The 20,958-nt window shown below is 41.5% G+C and overlaps 1 protein-coding gene across 7 annotated transcripts in view; it reads right to left on the bottom strand.

Annotated features, from left to right (window-relative positions):
• Window positions 1-3,567: 3,567 nt before the first annotated feature.
• The window catches only part of LOC109411495 (phosphopantothenate--cysteine ligase), an 81,222-nt gene continuing 63,831 nt past the window's right edge, over window positions 3,568-20,958 (bottom strand). For 5 of the 7 annotated variants that reach the window (XM_062847231.1, XM_062847233.1, XM_062847234.1 and 2 more), the window contains 2 exons: window positions 5,157-5,385; window positions 3,568-5,085 (listed from right to left, as the gene is read on the bottom strand). In XM_062847231.1, coding sequence (XP_062703215.1) covers window positions 4,481-5,085; window positions 5,157-5,385 — 834 coding nt within the window. In that variant the 3' untranslated portion in view covers window positions 3,568-4,480. Of the gene's footprint in view, window positions 5,086-5,156; window positions 5,386-15,032; window positions 15,676-20,958 lie in introns of those variants that run through there. The other 2 variants (XM_062847230.1, XM_062847229.1) reach the window with 2 other exon arrangements.

Genomic DNA, 20,958 nt, shown 5'->3' with positions numbered 1-20,958 from the left:
AATTTCAAGAGAAATTCCAGGGGAATTTCAGGAGAAATTACAGGGGAATTTCAAGAGAAATTCCAGGGGAATTTCAAGAGAAATTCCAGGGGAATTTCAAGAGAAATTCCAGGGGAATTTCAAGAGAAATTCCAGGGGAATTTCAAGATAAATTCCAGGGTAATTTCAGGAGAAATTCTAGGGGAGTTTCAGGAGAAATGCCAGGGGAATTTCAGAAGAAGTTCCAGGAGAATTGTAGGAAAAATTCCAGGGGAATTTCAGGAGAAATTCCAGGGGAATTTCAGGAGAAAAACCAGGGGAATTTCAGGAGAAATTCCAGGGGAATTTCAGGAGAAGTTCCAGGAGAATTTCAGTAGAAATTACAGGGGAATTGCAGGAGAACTTCTAGGAGAATTTTAGGAGAAAATCCTGGGGAATTTCAGGAGAAATTCCTGGGGAATTTCAGGAGAAATTTCAGGAAAATTTCAGGAGAAATTCCAGGGAACTTTCAGGAGAAATTCCAGGGGAATTTCAGGAGAAATTTCAGAGAAATTTCAGGAGAAATTCCAGGGAAATGTTAGGAGAAATTCCAGGGAACTTTCAGGAGAAATTCCAGGGGAATTTCAGGAGAAATGCCAAGAAAATTTCAGAAGAAGTTCCAGGGGAGTTTCGGGAGAAATTCCAGGGGAATTTCAGGAGAAACTCCCAAGAAATCTCGAAAATCTGAAGGATTCCCGAATGCAATTACTAGAGGAATCCTGGCTGGAACTCATGAAGAAATACCGCAAGAATCCTGTAAGGTAAGGAAATCATGATATAGTTCCCGAAGCAATTTCTGAGAGAAGAAACTTCTTAAGGGATCCTGAAAGGAACCCTTGGAAGATTTCCGGAAGGAACTTCTGGAGAAATCCTGGAAGGAACTGCTGGGTGAATCCCGGAAGGAACTCCTGAGGGAATCATGGAAAGAGATCTTGGAAGGATCGCGGAAGGACCTCCTAGAAGAATGTACTGAGGAAATCCCGGAAGAATCCAGGTTTGTAGGATATTCTGGAGGAATCTCAGAAGGAGCTCCAAAAAGAATTCAGGAAGTAACATTTGGAGGAATTCCAGAAATGAGCTCTTGTAGAAATACCACTAGAAACTCGTGACAGAATTAGCAAGGAATTCGTTGAGGAATTTTTGGAGGAAAGAACTGTAGGAAACTTGGAAGAAACTCCTGGAGGGATCATTGAGGAATCCAGCTCTAATATTCTGGAGGAATCCCAGAAGAAACTCCCAAACAAATTTGGAAAAAACATATGGAGGAATTCCGAATGGAGCTCCTGGAAATGAAAAAAAAATTAAGGAACTTTTACTTTCTTCCTTTACTGGATTATGACGTGTGGAACTTCTGGAGCAATATCTTTCAAATTGAACTCTAGGAAAAATCTTCGGAAAAATATATGTTTTAATCCCTATAGAAATTCTTTGAAAATATTCAGAAGAATCGCGCAAGTAGCTGCGAAAAAGGTTTTGGAAGGCACATTTGGAGTAATCCTGAAATGAGATTTTGAAAGAATCTCGGAAAGAACTCCTGGATGAATACCAGAAGAGGGTATCGAAACTATTCTCAAGGAGTTTCAGGAGCCTCAGATGGTTTTATGGGGGTTTCAGGGGCGTTTCTCAGGGAGTTTTTTAAGTGTTCTCAGGAGAAAGGAGACATGAATTAGAGTGCTTTCAGGGGTTTCTGGAGTGTTAGAAGGATATTTTAGGGGATTTCAGTGAGTCTCAGGGGGTCGCATGGGTATCTGAGAGGGTCTCATGGGCGTGTCAGGGGAACTCAAGAGGTCTCAGAGGGAAATCAGTGGGTCTTATTAACGTAGTATGGTTCAGGGGGTTTCTACAGATTTCAAGGGGGTTTCAGGTCATCCAAACTAATTTTAAATAATTTCATGGAGTGTCAGCGTTTCAGGGTGTCTTCTGTGGATTCAGGGGTTCGCAGAACGATTTAGGATGGATTAGAGGGTTTCAGGTGTAATTTTGCATTTTAGGGGGTTTCACTTACGACGTTGGAGGTCCCAAATCACTCTGAAATGCCGCTTAAACTTCTTAAAAGCCATCAAATCTCAGGACAATCACAGTTAGAAGTCTCGAAAACAACTACGAGGATTAGCCTAGCAAAAACCTAAGAATGAAATCGTGAGATGAGCTCCAAGAAAAATCTTAACAATTTCTCGAACTGCAGTAATTCCAAAAGTTACGCGGGATGAACCCTGTAGAAACCAAGCCCAAACTTTGAACGCTTTCTTTTCCATAAAAACAACTCTCTTTTGGCTTACATACCAATCCAGAACACACTTGCGTTACAACAACACTACACTTACACTACAAGTGAAAGCGAATTGTTTTTATGAAGCCGAGACTTACTCTCGCATTCCGCACACCTAGGCACCGAGCAGTAGGTGCTGCTGGTGATTAATTTAGTATGCGTCGAGAGCTCGACGCAGCCGCACGCACAACGAATAACTGCGCCGATGCGACTCAAGTGAGGGTACAGTGGTACATGTTGCCCTTTACTGGTATTTATCAGATTTGTTGGTTTGTCTGAAAAATACTGTAATTATCAGGCACAGAATGTTGCTAATTGCCAAGCAAAGGCATACCCAGACAACCAGTAATCGTATAAGATGTTGCATAAGATGATAAAGTGGAGGTCATATGCGTACATGCCTCCATTTAGGTGCATCTAAAAAGTACGCATATCGCCTCCATTTTAACATCTTGTTCAACATCTTACGATCACTGGTTGACTGGGTAGATAACCATATGGCGACCGTGATCTACGGATGCATATGGTCTAAATCTGAGAAAGTTATACTATTTCTGATTTTCTCAGAGCATATATCACAGAACGACCGCTCGTCACAATAACGTTCACTAAACTGAGGAATCATCGACCATAAAGCACGTGTTTAGTAAGCACTGCTTACACATTACACATGACGTCCATCATAACCAAAACGAATCACACAAAAGTAGCTCAAACTAATCCTTGTTCCAGGCAGTGTCAACAACATCCACCAGCAGCAGTAGTCGTTTGATCTTGAAACACACGATGAAACACGAAGCTCTGACTGCATGATTTTTTACCAACGTCTCACATTCGTATCCATACGTCGTTCAATATATGTATTTGTTGCGCCGTGCAGTAATACTAAGCCAATAAACCGTCATCCGGCCTAGACTTGATGACGGTCATCGAGCAGTGAGTGACATGATTTCTGCATCGGAGTGACATAGAGACGGTAAGCTATAGCTGTTGATGGTGGGAAAAGAAAACTAAATGTCGAGGTTTTTTTTTTGAGTTAAGATGGTGATGGTGTGCAAGACTTAATGATAGATCAAAAATATATATTATCGCAGTATAACGAAAACTAGATACAATAGAGCATCTCCAGTCGATACAGTCGGTTTATCATTAGTTATGCTCTGAATTTGATTTGACGTACTTGCGAACATCTCTGAACGATTTGGGGTATTTTACGTAAAATAAACTGCGCAACGAGTAGTAACTTGTGCATCAGAGAAATGTATTGCGACAACTCTAAATGACGTTTTCTTAATCTTTCTGTATTTTATGACGATTAAGAATCCCTTTCAAGATGTAGTATTTTTGATAATAGATAACAAAACGCTTTCAAAACTCAATGTACTAGTACAAATTAACTAAATTTTGCTAATAAATCAACAACTAAGTGAAACAAATCAATCTACTTCGCCAGTAGTTTCGCTATTTCTCCTAGTACGGTTTTTCCACTATAACCATCGACCATCGTAATTCCATTCTGCACCTAGTCTACACATACACACACAATATTAAGGTTCACTTTATACTTCACTAGTAGATATCGAGTCAGTTATATTCTGTGTGCAATTTGCAAAAAAAAACCTTTGTTCCACCTTTATCCCCTTTGTTTTGTTTTTGCTTATCCTTCAATACAATGTGTCACTAAACATGTCAACTATGTACGTTACGTAGCACACAAATACCACCAAAACAATAAGTTTCTTTCGTTATGTTTCCCTTTTGGTTTTCCACGATTGATGTCAGACGAATATTACACATACAATGCACTTTTATCAACAAACGTCAGTGTTAACACTTCCGTAGACACTTTTTTCCCCGAAATTCTAACACCGAAGTAGCTAGTTCACATTTACTGTGCATGTTAACCACAATTTCAACCCTTTACTTCCCCATCCCCCCACACGGAAACAAAACAATAGAACATACACAAATCTGCGCGTCCCCGTCAACATTTGGTCAACAAACCCCCGTCTAAACGCGAACCTTATTTCCTAACCCTACCCATCGCCTCCCTCAGTACTTTCTCCCTGGGTTCAGTATCTTGCAAAAGTGCGGCATCGTCACCCGGCAGTCGACCTGCGGCTGGTGCGATTGGAGTTGTCCTCCAGCCCCCGGTGCCGTCGTCGTCGTAAGCGCCCGCGGTGACCGTAGGGGTCATTGCTGCTGTTGCTGCAGCTGCTGCATTTCGCCCTCGCGGATGAACTCCTGGTGCCGATCGACCACGTCCGACACGATCTGCTCCTCGATCTCCTGGCCCTTGTGGGCCTGCTCCTTCGAGAGGAGCACGTCGTAGGTTTTGTTCTGCGTCACGAACACCACCCGGTTCTTGCGCGTCTGCAGAATGTTCGCGATGACCAGTTTGTGCTTGTATTTGTTCAAGCTTTCGCGTGACTTGGCGATCAGGAGGTTCTCGTCCGTTTCCAGCTTGAAGGAGACCACGTACGCTAGTGGGACCCATAGGCTGACCAAGGGGGCCAACATTTTCGGGACCAACTGCAGGGAAATGGTTGGGGCACCGTGTCCGGATTGGATCTTGTGCGTTGGCATTTCGTCCTGGGGGACGTAGAAGTCGGACACGGCCGCTGCCAGGTAGAGCAGGGCGTTGCGCTCGAAAGCGGCGAGGCATTCGCAGGCCGCCCGCAGCAGCCACATGTAGTCGACCACGCTGGTGAAGGTGATGTACAGCATTCGGTTCGTCTCCTGGGCGTTTTTGTATTTGTCCAGGATGGGCGCCAGGACGTCCACGGAGTCCGGTTTGACTGAAATGGGGGAGAAGGTTATCGAAAGTTCAACTTGAAATGCTCGTTTCAAAAGCAGGGAATTCACTTACCAGTGATGGTGGTGCTCATGCCTTCTTCGTGAAGTTCTAACATGTCCAGTAGTTGCTGACCGGTGAAATGCCGCGAGAATGGTTCCAGCGATTTCGTGCGGTACATAAAGATGACGGCATAACCCTGGTCTAGGAAATATTCGGCCGAGGCTGAGCCTCGGTTTCCGGCGCTAAAATTATCTACAAAGCGAACGGTGTTGTGCTCGAGCGGAACCGTTGTGCCACCGGACTGTGGAATAGAATGAAAAATAAAGTTTCAGTTTTTAATCAACGGCTTTACAGAATTTTTCGTTATGGGTAGAGAAGATGATCCTAGTAGTCATTCACAAAAACATACCCAACAGACTCGCAAAAAATTGTACTTAAACTACAAAAATGCTATTTTTGTCCATATCCAAAGGTTCAACCTTTGCTGTTAGTTGAGATCAGAGAAGAAAGATTAGTACCTAAACAACCTTACCCCGGCAAAGATTTTTCATTAAATACATGTAGGTATACCTCGAATTTAATGAAACTTTTAACGAATAAACCACTAACTCGTTAGCTTATTACGATCGAAACCTTTTGTCTCCGAAAATATGTATGGTTGATTCATAAGCCAATATTTTGAGCAATGGACATACGTAATAACGTTATTTGCATAAAAGTCCCAAAAAATTCAAAAAGTTCAGAAATTCATTCAGGGATGCATTTGAAAATGTCTTTACGATTTGCTTCACAAATTCCTCTAGGTATCCTTTCTGAAATTCCTCGAGGGGTTACTTCGAAAATTTAGAGATTCGTGGCAAGCATTTGAAAGAGCTGTTTTTGCAGAACGAACTTTTTGTACGAGTAGTGTATAATCTCTATCAAAAGTTTGGTGTTACCCCTTCCAAAAACATGTCATTTTTAGGACCATATCTGCGCCAATATGCGTCCGATTTCAAAACTTTAGCTAAACTTTGAACATGTTTTAAATGAACCCAAAGTTGCCAAAGTTTAAAAAAAAAGAACATAAACTTACGCAAGTGTCGCTTCAAATTGGGTCGACTAAGTTTTAAGATGTTTTCTATTAGCTTTTAATTGCTTTTTACTGAACTTAGCTAAAAATCTAGAAAAAAAAAGTTATGAAAAACCAAATGTTTGGGGTTACCCCTCATAATATGTCGGCCAACAGTTTGGGGTCATTATCGTGAAACATGGAAAGTGATTTGTTGATATCTTTGTCATCTTTTATTCAATTCTAATTCTTCTTCGCTTATTTGAAACATAATTAATGGCACTTACTGTATAGACATTGAACCACACATATTTGTTAAAATTACATACTAAACTCAACGATTGCCTAATTTTTTGAAATGTGATGATATGTGTTTACTTTACATAACATTTTTATATATAAAAATCGTTGAATACTTTAAATTAAAGACGTCAAACGTAAATTTGGTTAATTATCTTTGAAAAGAGCCAAAAAGATTTAAAATTGTAAATACATACTTTAGATGAATTAAATATAAACAAATCACTTTTCCATGTTTAACGAAAGTTACCCTAAACTTTTGGCTAATACATCACATTGAAGGGTGTTTTGAAACAACACTGTCACGTCGGTTCGTCGGTGGAGTGGAATAACTAGCCACAGAAGTCCAAGAAAAGTGCCTACAACGCCATTGGAGTTCTAGTGTATTTCTATTGTCGGTGGCATGGGTCAGCTTTGAGCTTCTCTGCTAATATGCGATACACCCAGGGAGCCTTTGTTGAACTTCATGAGGATGGCTGTTTCAGACTCCTGCAGCGATGTGCCTTAGAGTTGATCTGGATGATATACTATACTCTATAGAGAACCGCCTGTAAGCGGTTCATGACGAGATTTTGATGATTGGTGGGACGTCAAAACTTGAAGAAATTGTTCGTAGTTTTAGCAGGTTAGTTTGGGCAGGTAACTATATAGCAGCGTGCTCAAATTCATACTTGTTCCACTCAGGCGTCGTGAGATATCGTAAAGGAGGCGGATTTGGTCGGTTATGGCAGCTTTCATCTCTTCATTAGCCCTGACGCTCTCCTGTTACGTCTGCAGCAGGGTTTTACTTCCTTTTCTAGAACCACATGATCCACGCTTTTCCCTGCGGTTATTAATATCTCGATGCTTAGTTCATCTCCTGTATATACTTGGGAGCGGTGTAAACGGGCTGGGTGGTCTAGTGGCTACCGCTTCTGATTCATTAGAAGGTCATGGGTTCAATCCCTGGCCCGTCCCTTTCATCCTACTTTGTATCTTTCTATCCACTTTCTCTCACTTTCTCTTCTCTACATATACAACTCATGTATATTCAGAAACGAACTGCAAAAAATCGTTTCCCTTCCTTCCAACTTACACAGCACAGTGTATGTAACGCCTATACAAGTTATGCGACCAAAGCGAACTGTGCCGCATATCTTTTATAGTAATCACCACACAATCTATCACCTTACGAACATCCCCAATCAATGGATCGCATCACCGACCCAACGGTGACTCCCTGATCTCCCATTTCCACCGGCTCACAAATACCCAAGTCCGTGCTGGTTGTGGCGATGCAGAGGTGCTCTCGGTCTTTAGTAGCAACAACCAGTACACTCTAACATTCCTTTCCCTTCCCAACTGACAATAAGGACGTGGCCGGCGCCGTTATTGATCAAAAATGTATGAGCTGCTTAAATTGCACTTTGAGAATAAGTGGAGTGTCCCAGCCCTTATTCATTTGGATCTCAGTGGAATTGGTACCAGCTCAGATCAATCACGGAGGAGCAATCATTGACATGTATAGGCAGATTTGATCGTGTATATACTTGGGAGCGGTGTATACGTTCTAGTAGAATGTCTTCAAATAGAGCCGAATATGCTCTCTCTCGTGTATCCCCAGCGATACCTGCAGGGCATTGTTGGTGCAGCCATTGACGAGGTGATTTTTACTGGGAAGTGATTGCTGGTTCTCATTGTTCTTAACAGGAGGACCAAAGAACGAGGCAGTGGTAAATACCGGCCTTGTCCACTATCCGTGGTGCAACCTCTGTCTGTGGAGACAGTCAGTGGGGGCACTACTTTCACCTCCTCCCTCCCAAGTTGAGCCTGTTCATCTGGAGTCTGGACGATAGATGTTAGTTTCAGTGTTTGCTCAGTACAGCGGGAATTCAGACTGAGCGTACTGTGCATGTTCTCAAGAGGAAGACCGGAGATAACACAGAGGTGAATTGGTGGCATCGTCTGTAAAACCCGGAGCGACCTCTGTCTGTGAAGACAGTGGAGGGGCTACTTAAACTTTATTTTTTTCCCCTCCAAATAGAGAGAGGATGTCGTGGGTCATTTTCCCTTGATGTACTGCGGTACACTTTTATTCAGTTTTAGTGTCATTACTTTACAAAACAGAGATCTCCTACTCGCCCATCGAGTGTATTGTTGAATGTGAAACTACAGACAAACAGACGTAACGCACTGATATTTTTCATCGTACACCGATTTAACGGTCTATTTAAAAATTTGATAGTTGGCCAACTGACCACCCGTGGCGCTCGCATCGTTTTTGCTCGAGTTTGACGTTTGCCCACTAAGAGCACCTAGTTGATGGTCGGCCAAACTCAGTCATTTTAGCATTGAGCGAACATTTTTCCCTGACTTTGATTTGATTCAAAAATGTCCGAAGTTTTACGTCTGTGTGTCTGTGGTGTAATGTTTTGTTGAACAAATTGTTATGCTTTGACAAATTAGTTAAAATTAGTAACGATACATTTATTTAACCGTAGTGTGGCCAGCATAAAAAAAAACACCCGTAGAATCCCGGCAGGGTACCCGACGAAACTGAAATGATCATATCTCCGTTAATTTTCCACCGATTTTATTTTGTTTTGGCTCATTCAACTCACAAACTCATTATCTATCGATATAATATTTGGTTAGACCGTTCCCATCACCGTGGGTGCCGATGGGTGCGGAAATCCAGATTTCCGGGCCTATGTTTTTATACAAAAAATGCTCGGAATTTTCGGTAGGTTAGTGGCAATATCGGTATCAATCATCATAAAATTACTTCAGCATATAGTATCTGACCAGCCTGGGATCATAAAACGTGTTGACTTTGTAGCTGCATTTTAGGATTAGGCTTCCCGTGGGGCTATAGCTGGCAACGGCCACTATACGGTATCCTAGGCTCAACAATGTGGGATTCAATATGGTATAAAAACATGCTCCCGAAAATCCGGATTTTTCGAAAACTACAGTCATCAGATCGGTGCAACCAAATATTTTCTAGATAGATCATGAGTTTCTGAGTCAAATGAGCGAAACATTTTTTAAATCGGTGAAAAAATGACGGAAATATGATCATTTCAGTATCGTGGGTACCCGGGTACCCTGCCGGAATTCCACGTAATAAAAAAATCAGAAACCCCTTCCCCTACCCCTCCTCACCAGGAAATTCGGTCAACCCCATTAATAGATATATATATTCACGAGTTCTTAGATCTAGCAGAGTTTCAACTTCCTACTCTCCATAATCATAAAAATATCGATATTTGAAATCGAAAAGGTACCCGGGTACCCTGCTGGCCACATAAGGGTTAATAACACTTAAATTAACATTTTCATAAACATTTTATGATTAAAATGCAGAATCTCTAGAATTTGACGAGCATTTTTTTCAAGAATTTTTGAGCATATTTCTCAAAATATTGACTCCGTGGAATCTTGGTTCAAACTTCTGCATGAGTTCTCCACCATATCGACCCTAAGGATTCCTACCAAACATGATACAAATAATGTTGGTCAAATTAGCATTTCCTCATAAATTTATAAAAGTTTATGTGTAGTACGTTCTCAGAAGTTTATACGAACAAAATTTCTCAAATTCTTTTCCATATGTTAAATTTTCAATTCTGCTCAATTAGTGGAGTCGTGAAAATGGTTTCCTTCAATATTTCCAATTACCTGGAAAAATCAAGGAATTTTATTATTGCATGCGAGTAGGAATTCCTACAAACGATCTGAGAAACTTTAATAAATATGAGCAAACCTTAAGGAAACTTTTCAAGAGGTTTTCTTAGGAATTCCAAAAACAATCGTGAAATATTATTTCGCAAGAATTTTTGGACACATTTATGGAGAAATTATTAGAGAAATTTTTAGAGGAATCGGTGGATAACATTTTCTATTGTTTCCTCTGGGGAAATTTAGGAGCATCCCGCTGAACAATAAATATCTGGAGAAATTGAAAAAAATCTTAAGGGTGTCTCGAAGAAATTTCTTGGGGATCCTTGAAAATGAATTGTTTAGAATTTATAATATATAAAAAAATAAGGAAGCCTCACCGAAGTTTCTAGAGAATCCTCAGGGATAAATTTCTAGTGGAATTCTTGAAAGAGCTTCTAGAGGTTGAATTTTCGTGAATGAACTTCTCGATAGAATTCCTTAAATATTTTTTAGATATGTTTTTCTAGGATTTTTTGACGAATTTCTGGGGAATTTTCCCGCAAATTTTTGAAGGATTCCTTGCAAAAATTAAGTATTTTCTGAGGGTTTTATTTTTATGATTTCTTGGAAGAATTTATGGCGATATCCTTGAAAAAATCTTGATAGAACTTTCTGAAGGAAAGGAAAAAAGTCTCTATAATAAAGACAAATCAATCAATCAATCTGAAGGAAATTTTAGAGGCATCTCTGAACAAATCCGCAGTACAATTTATAAACACATGTCCTTAGAAGACTTCTCGAGATATTCTCGAAGGATTTTTCTAAAGAAATCTGCGTGGGAATTTCTGGATGGATTCTTAGAAGAATTATACAGAAATTTCTGGGGGACTTTTTGGAGGAACTTCTGAAGGAGGAATTGTTACAGGAAAAAATCGAAAAAATCTCTAAGGTAAGGATATTTTCACAGGATTCTTCGGAACAAATATGGAAGACTTTTTTGGAATTTATGGGAAAATTTTTTTACGTATCATCAGGGAATTTCTGCTTGGAATAGAAGAATCCATTGAGAAACTACTTGAGAAATTCCTAGAGAAATCCTTGAAGGACAATCTTGTCACAACGAATCTTGTTGAATTGCTCTATACATCTTCTGGTAAATTCCTTCTACAAATTTCAGCGAAATCTCTCAAGATTTTATCTTATAATCCCCGGAAGAATATTTAATTTGGAAGAATCTTTGAATAAATGAATTATCAGAAATATATATATGGAGAAGCTCTTGGGAGAATTCTCTGCCGAGTTGGAAAACAGTTTCTAGTAACCTTTGAAGGAATTCTTGAAAAGTTCCCAAAGAATTTCTTGAAAATAAAATTGCAAGAATTCCAGGAGAATTGTTAGAAGGCCTTTTTAGACATTTCAGCAGACCAATCTGCGCAATATTCTGAGGGAAACTCCCAAAATTATTTTTCCTGGAAATTTTGAAGAAGTTTTGGTTAGAATTCTTTTAAGTAGGTGAGTTCGTTGTATGAAAAAGAAATAGGGATACCCCTGCCATATCTTGGTCCTGATTAGAATTCACGGAGATTTCGAGAATATTGACCTTATGCCGTGTTAGATCAGCTTCATGATTACTAAAAGAGAGATTCACTACAGCGCCGGTATTAAGAATTTTGGAGGCTTCCCTGACACATTGTGGGTAGCGCGTTTTTTAGGAGAGTGCTAAATCGTGTGACGTACTGGATTGTTGTCGGTTTCGTTCGACACTATTTTTACTCGTTGAATGCTCTACGCAGCTCGCTTTCTGGGAGAGGCTGCTAAGTCTTCGTAATCTGCATCTGATGCATAAACTGTTGCATAACACCTGATTCAAAGACTTCTGGAGAACAGCCTCCTGCTTGCGAAGCTCCCGGATTTCTTGTTGCAAGATTTTGCTTCATCTGTCTCATTTAGGAGCTGGGTTAGATTGAAGAATACCTCGTTCGTTGATTGTGCGTTCGATCGTCAGTCTTTTCTTCACTGCATTGGCGTAAGTGCTCTTAAATGCTGCCACCTTATTTTGATACACGTCTCTGGCTTCCGGATACGTCAATCCTTTATCTACCTCAATTTGGATGATCTCCACTTCCGTTTTAAATGCGGGACATTAAGGCTCGATGACAAATGATGCTTTTTGCAGCTTTTGCAGTACGCTGGTTTGTCACAGGACTAACCTATGTGGTTCTGAGCAGATCCTGCATGCTACTCCTTTTCTGTACTTTACCTTAGCATGACCATACTAAAAGCAATGATAGCATTAGAGAAACGTAGAGTAGAAAGATCTCGTTTGGATGCCATCTGTGGACTTGACGGACTTCTGTCAAGTTCTGTTTTGCAGGATATTTTTTCTCGGAAGAGGTATGTACGCGGAAAATCAAAAATAATAACTTACTTTCTACGACTTTCACTAATCGGTATTATCGTTTGCCTCCTGGAAGTCGATTAACGTTTGATGCCTTGGGATATGGTATTTAGTACATTTCTGAAGTTCCTTGCTGCAGCATTACCGCCCACGCTGCGTTCTTCTTCGAAATCGCTATGCATTACTCGTCAAACCGATCGTTCAGTCGCTCTAGGTTGTACCATGGTGGTCGCCTATACATACAATGTCCATGATGAAGAGTTTTGCGTGCAGTCTTCGTGGTGTGCGCAATACCACTCTGTTGATTGATAAGCATTAGGAAGCAGATGTGAATTATCTCACAATAAAAGAAACAAATTACTAGGGACAATGGAAATTCGCGATTTCGCGGAAGCCGCGAAATCCGCGAAATTGGGCTACCGCCGCGAAATTTAGGAAATCCCGCGAAATGCCGCGAAATTTAGTAAAATTACGAAAATATCCTACAAAGTTCCATCAATTTCCAATTTTAAAACATAAATCTGATAACTTTTTACAGTGTAACGTTATTTATGATGACATATCCGCACAATTAAAGTTTACGGCATTTTAAATATATGTTTATTTTCCAGAGTTTTCATAAAATTTGTTATTTTTTCGAAGAAGTAATGACTATGCCTCACAAAATCAAATAAATTATCCATTTGGCATGCGAAATTGGAGTTTACTCTAACAAAACGGTTTAAAATATAAGGCCGCGAAATCGGCGCGAAATTCACAAAAGTAGCCCGCGAAATTTAAGAAATTTTGCCGCGAATTTCCATTGTCTCTACAAATTACCCAGTCCACAAATGGTAGTTTGACTGCCTGCGTTAGAGTAGCTAAAATGAATTCCAAATCAACATGATGCTATTATGGGACGTCGGGATAACACGCGCCCCCTATGGAATAACTCGATTTTAGCAATGAAATGCAAATGTAAGAAAATAATAATGCCCGATTGTCATAATTTAGAAAACAAACAATCGAGAATTCTTATTTCTTTCAATTAATTGTTCATATTGGAAAAAGTGGTTTTCCAGTTTTTTTTTAAATTTGCAATTCTCAATGAGCCATTTTACGACACGTTTCGGATCAGCTGATCGCTCATTTCATGAATGAAAATTTGACAGGAGGTTGCGCCCAAGCCCGTGAGTGTTAATATCAATATCATCACTATTGTCGTTTCGTAAAATTCTAGATTGAGTTTAAATAAGGGCGAAAGTATCATGAGAGAGTTCTCTTCGTCGACTCTCTCTTCTTCAACTTAAAGTGACAAGATGCAAGTATGGTTGCACTTTATGGTCATAAATCGCTAAGTTGCGATGCAATCTAGCGTCTAAGTGTAAAAAAGTTCGATTGAATTTGCATCTTGTCACTTTAATTTGCAGAAGAGAGAGTCGATGAAGAGAACTCTCTCATGTTACTTTCGCCCTTATTTAAACTCAATCTAGAAATAGACTATTTAGCAACCCGAGCAAAGTTTCATAATAAACGGATAACAAACTGTGTTATATGATATCAAAAATAATTAACTAAATTTTTTCTCAGTTTGGTTGAATAAGCAGGCAACATAACAAACATGATAACAACCAATTTTACCCACGATATCATTAAAATATCTCAATATGTTATCATTAGGAGCATCCTGATAACAATTTTTGTAAATCAATTGAGTTGATCTGATTGAAAACTCATTCTGTTATCAGTGAGATATTTTCTGGGCCATTGATAACTAACTTCCAATGTTGTTGTCGATGATGACGCTTCAGAGTTTGACAGGTGCGGTAACATAAATTATCAGGGTGATAACACAAAATTGGTAAATGAGTTCTAGAGTGAGCGCCAGTAATCATTTTGTTATGGGGCTGTTATTCGACTTTGCTCGGGTAATACGTCCTGCCTGCACAATACCGTTCACGTGCCGTTATAGGCTGCTTGCATTATGGAATTCATGCACATTTGAAAGGTTCTGATTTTCTGCTCTGTGTTATTGCTATCGATGTACAAACATATTACATTAGTCCTGTTCAATCAAGTAGGTTGAACTGGGTCGAAGTTGCAGCATCCTGCTCTTACCTATTCGTCAACAAAAAGGTAAGAGCAGAATGCAGCTACTTCGACCATGTTCAATCTACTGTATTGGACAGGACTATTGAAACTCTTTTTATCAGTGATATATTGTGGGAGGTCGTTTTACCCCAGCTGGCGCGTTTTAAGCCGATACTCCATACCAACAGAGAGAAAACAATATTAGCCCCAGCCAGATCATAAAACCTGACCCATTCCACTGCACTGTTCGATTCGACTCGGTAAGCCACACCTTCCCAAAAGCCCATCCATCATCTTCGTTATTGTTTAGTTACCCCACCAGGGATGATCGGTGTGTTTGGAAGGAGAAGGCAATAAAACCAACCGAGTCAAGTGGAACTACAACGACGATGATGACGACTACGACGAGACAGTGACCATCACCAAACAATGAAGAAAAAAAGGATAGGATGGGGAATAGAATCTTCCTTTTCCTAGGTATAGTTACCGTAATGAGAACGATGTTGCTTTCCAGCTTAAAATGTCTATCGCAGAATTCCTTCAGCAGAGATCGATTGTCCTCGAAGCAGTTCGGGGGCAGATGGGTCGCGTAGAATTCCTCCCAGTGTGATGAGCTCATCCTGATATTTTTTCTGTGTGTGATATCCGATTTGTTGATTCCAATTGCAGTGATGGAATGTACTCCAGGTCTCCTCCTCCTGAATGAGAGAGTCCTCCAGGAAAGGTCAAAGTACAGATCTCACTGATAAGCGATACGGAGCCAGCTGCGATTAGAAGAACATCCTATTTAAATGTCGAAGAGTCCAGTAATAACGAGCTGCACTTTTTTGCTGCAAATTAATCCACTAAATTCAACCACTAAACCTCGCAAAGCGGACACTTGTTAGCAGAAGCTTTTTTTCACCTGGCAGATTATTTTTGTATGCAGAAAAATTTTCCAGTTCACTTCTGACACATTCGCTCGTATGATGCACGCACACTATCTTCTCCTGACTATGAACGACTGACTGTCACTGTCAATGGCCGCCCCTAGCTGCTGATGGCGAACCAAGAGATGGGTGGTGGAAATGTGGAAAACTCTAATGTTTCTTTTTACGCCAAAGAAAACCAGGTTGAGGAAAATACTGTCAAACACGATATGGTATCGTACCGAAACTGGGGAATCAAAACAAATCGCGTGAAATTTGTGTGAGAGCGGTTGCGTGCGAGAGAGGAAGAGAGGAATCAATGACAGTGAATGGTTAGATGGACTGGTGCTCTCTCTCAGGCGGGATTTAGTCGAGGGGTATGCTGTCATAAAATTTGAATCCAAAACTTGATTCGTATTAATGTATTAACAACTGAAAGTATCTGCAATGCAAGCATTCTCGTCAGAGGTTTTTGGTTTCTCTGAACACAGTCTGATCTGACAGTCTGATGTCATTTTTAATCAGAAATGTCTCCTTCTGTCAATCATAAGCTGTTTTTTAGGTTATTCGGATACGGAAACGTTGTTGATTGTTCATTTTTCAGCTTCTAGATTCCAGAGATAATTTAAAAAGAACAGCAGTATCAAAAAAGAATGCTGCATTCTCACATTTTTCGTGTTTTCCATGACAGACAGACAGACAGACAGACAGACAGACAGACAGACAGACAGACAGACAGACAGACAGACAGACAGACAGACAGACAGACAGACAGACAGACAGACAGACAGACAGACAGACAGACAGACAGACAGACAGACAGACAGACAGACAGACAGACAGACAGACAGACAGACAGACAGACAGACAGACAGACAGACAGACAGACAGACAGACAGACAGACAGACAGACAGACAGACAGACAGACAGACAGACAGACAGACAGACAGACAGACAGACAGACAGACAGACAGACAGACAGACAGACAGACAGACAGACAGACAGACAGACAGACAGACAGACAGACAGACAGACAGACAGACAGACAGACAGACAGACAGACAGACAGACAGACAGACAGACAGACAGACAGACAGACAGACAGACAGACAGACAGACAGACAGACAGACAGACAGACAGACAGACAGACAGACAGACAGACAGACAGACAGACAGACAGACAGACAGACAGACAGACAGACAGACAGACAGACAGACAGACAGACAGACAGACAGACAGACAGACAGACAGACAGACAGACAGACAGACAGACAGACAGACAGACAGACAGACAGACAGACAGACAGACAGACAGACAGACAGACAGACAGACAGACAGACAGACAGACAGACAGACAGACAGACAGACAGACAGACAGACAGACAGACAGACAGACAGACAGACAGACAGACAGACAGACAGACAGACAGACAGACAGACAGACAGACAGACAGACAGACAGACAGACAGACAGACAGACAGACAGACAGACAGACAGACAGACAGACAGACAGACAGACAGACAGACAGACAGACAGACAGACAGACAGACAGACAGACAGACAGACAGACAGACAGACAGACAGACAGACAGACAGACAGACAGACAGACAGACAGACAGACAGACAGACAGACAGACAGACAGACAGACAGACAGACAGACAGACAGACAGACAGACAGACAGACAGACAGACAGACAGACAGACAGACAGACAGACAGACAGACAGACAGACAGACAGACAGACAGACAGACAGACAGACAGACAGACAGACAGACAGACAGACAGACAGACAGACAGACAGACAGACAGACAGACAGACAGACAGACAGACAGACAGACAGACAGACAGACAGACAGACAGACAGACAGACAGACAGACAGACAGACAGACAGACAGACAGACAGACAGACAGACAGACAGACAGACAGACAGACAGACAGACAGACAGACAGACAGACAGACAGACAGACAGACAGACAGACAGACAGACAGACAGACAGACAGACAGACAGACAGACAGACAGACAGACAGACAGACAGACAGACAGACAGACAGACAGACAGACAGACAGACAGACAGACAGACAGACAGACAGACAGACAGACAGACAGACAGACAGACAGACAGACAGACAGACAGACAGACAGACAGACAGACAGACAGACAGACAGACAGACAGACAGACAGACAGACAGACAGACAGACAGACAGACAGACAGACAGACAGACAGACAGACAGACAGACAGACAGACAGACAGACAGACAGACAGACAGACAGACAGACAGACAGACAGACAGACAGACAGACAGACAGACAGACAGACAGACAGACAGACAGACAGACAGACAGACAGACAGACAGACAGACAGACAGACAGACAGACAGACAGACAGACAGACAGACAGACAGACAGACAGACAGACAGACAGACAGACAGACAGACAGACAGACAGACAGACAGACAGACAGACAGACAGACAGACAGACAGACAGACAGACAGACAGACAGACCAAGGAGGATCCTTGGCATCGCATACAGATTGTGCATAGTGTTGTTGTGGATGTACCCATAATAATTTGCCCAAGGCTCTGTTTACCGATTTTAGTATTTCTTCAACGACAAATTGTGCAACATCTTATGCTAATGGAAATTTCAAAATTTATCGTCAAGGTAATTGGGTGAATTAACATTGCAGAAACTCAGAGTTTGTTAGTCGGCCCCGAAGAAACTTTTCTTCCCCGCTCGAACTTTGATATTAAGCAGAGCAAATGCAGCCCCGAACCAGCAGCGCAATGTTGAGCTCAACCGAACCGAGGAGGACGGAGGACGACACATTTGTGGCTGGTTCATAAACTCGTCTGTTTATTTTGCATTATGCAAAGATTTCGTCGTACACCCCCACCAGTAGCAAAAGCGAAAAAAAAACTCATCCTTGGCTGCTAAAACAGTGAACTGAAACATTGAGAAAAAGGAAAAAAATAAAAACAAAAATACGACGGAGCTCATGAAACAAGGCACAAATCGCGCTTGCCATGTTTGTTGCATAGAATAGAATAAGCAATCCGCTTATGGCTACGTCGTCCATGCACTACTACTGCTAGTGCTACATCTTGCAGCCAGCGGTTGCGCCTCCTTGCAGCAGGATTCCCTTTCGCCTGCCTGCCTGCCTGCGGGGTGATTTTCATATCTAGTCGGATCGGAATGCACAGAAGCATAGGGCGGGTTTAGTAGCCGCGAAAAGCGACAGAAATCCTTTCGAAAGTTGTTGCGGTTAGCATCCCTTCTAGGATAGAACCAACTTTAAAAAAAAACTTATGTATTCCAGCTGCGAGCAACAGATTCGCGGTCAGAGTTGAAATTGATTTTTTCTGTCAACATTGGGACGCTTTTCTTGAATCGGATAAGTTTCTATTTGTGGATGTCACTAGTTAGTAGAAACAACAAGGCCTCTCCTCTTCTCCTCTTCTTGGCGTAACGTCCTCACTGGGACAAAGCCTGCTTCTCAGCTTAGTGTTCTATGAGCACTTCCACAGTTATTAACTGAGAGCTTCTTCTGCCAATGACCATTTTGCATGTGTATATCGTGTGGCAGGCACGAAGATACTCTATGCCCAAGGAAGTCAAGGAAATTTCCTTTACGAAAAGATCCTGAACAACAAGGCCAGGAAATTGAAAATTACTTACAAAATCGACAGTAGCTGCACGCTGTTGTTGCTAAGATCGTTAGCTTCTATCTCCAGGAATTCCTTCTGGAATTCAACCAGCAGTCAAGTTCCTTCTAGGATTCCTACCGACTCCCTCTGGATCCACAGTTCCTTCCGGAGATTTCTTCTGTGATTCTACCCGGAATATTTTTGTTTTGAATTCCTACAGAAGTTTTTTTCGGGATTGCCTGATGCTTCCGGGATTCCTTCAATAACTCTTTCTTCAATTCCTTCCGGGATACCACCTTCAGGAATTCCATGCGAAGATCCTCCATGCGTTTCTTCTGAAGAAGATCCTTCTGCGAAAATCCTCCAAGAAATTCTTCCGGTATTACTCCCGCAACTCCTTCCGATTTGTTTCGGGCATTACTATCGGAATTCCTGTGAAAATTTCTCGAAGAATCCCTTGCAGCATTTCTTTCAAGAACCTCTTCTTGTTACAGGCATGTGTGAATATGCTGGTACGTCGAAACGTTCTGGAAAAAACTTTTTTTTTTTTTTTATCTAGTTCGTTTATTTGGGGCTCAATCGCGTATAACGCTTTACGGAGCCGAGGATCTTTCTTTGTACTTAATAGTATACATTATACAGAGTAATAACTTTTTAATGATATCTGTTAGTAATGGGTGGAAGCCAGGGTACTCGTGGCAGCTCGAGGTTAGAAGGTCACATTTTGAGGGATGGACAGGGTAAGGATTGGGCCAAAGGTTTCACTGCTGCTCATCCGGGGGTGAATCGCATCTTGCTAGCGTATTCGGTGCCTTGTGGTGTTGGTACCAACTTGTTGTGGGACTTGGTCTTCCGGATGGCCAGGAGCAGCTTGGTAACACAAAGAGGACAAAACAGAGAAAAAAAAAACTGGAGAAGAAAACACAAGCAAATTAAACTTTTATACCAGCAGAGCGAAGAAAGTCGAAAATACATCCCATGTATGTGACATCGCGGGTCCCCAACACATCTCTCACAAGAACAAAGGGTTGTCTACCTCGGGCCTCAAGGGTATCCAAAAGTAGCGCTCTGGAGGCGTCATTATCCGGGCATTGCCAAACTACGTGGTCGATGTCATCATAACCGGAACCGCACTTAGTACAAACATTGCTCAACGCGAGGTTAATCCTGTGTAAATGCGCGTCTAGCGAGTAATGGTTGGACATAAGTCTTGACATCACGCGAATGAAATTGCGACTTACATCCAGACCATACCACCACACTCGCAAAGAAACATTAGGAATAATGGAATGTAACCACCGTCCCAGCTGGCCATCTCGCCAATCATTTTGCCAACTTTGAAGAGAACTCTGGCGAACAAAATGGAAAAATTCATCATGTGAAATTCTTCTATCATAGATCTCACCTTCCTGTGCGCCCACCTTTGCGAGAGAGTCCGCCTTCTCATTGCCATAAATAGAGCAATGTGAGGGGACCCATACAAAGGTAATCTTGTATGATCTTTCGACCAGTGCACCCATCTGCTCCCTTATTTTTGTAAGAAAGTAAGATGGATGTTTTACAGGTTTCATCGACCGGAGTGCCTCAATCGAACTAAGGCTATCCGAGAAGATGAAGAAATGGTCTACGGGCATGTTTGAAATCATCCCCAAAGCGAAATTGATTGCTGCCAGCTCAGCAACATAAACCGAACAAGGTTCCTGAAGTTTGCGGAAGGCGGTGAAATTTTCATTGAAGACACCGAAACCAGTGGATCCATTTATGCGAGACCCATCAGTGAAGAATCTCTTACAGGAATTGACACTTTGGAACTTTTCGTTAAAAATGCGAGGAATAG

Source organism: Aedes albopictus, chromosome 1 (genome assembly GCF_035046485.1).
Source record: "Aedes albopictus strain Foshan chromosome 1, AalbF5, whole genome shotgun sequence".
Classification (NCBI taxonomy): Eukaryota; Metazoa; Arthropoda; class Insecta; order Diptera; family Culicidae; genus Aedes; species Aedes albopictus.
Note: the sequence above shows the minus strand (reverse complement) of the source record. Positions and strands in the feature narration are given on the sequence as shown.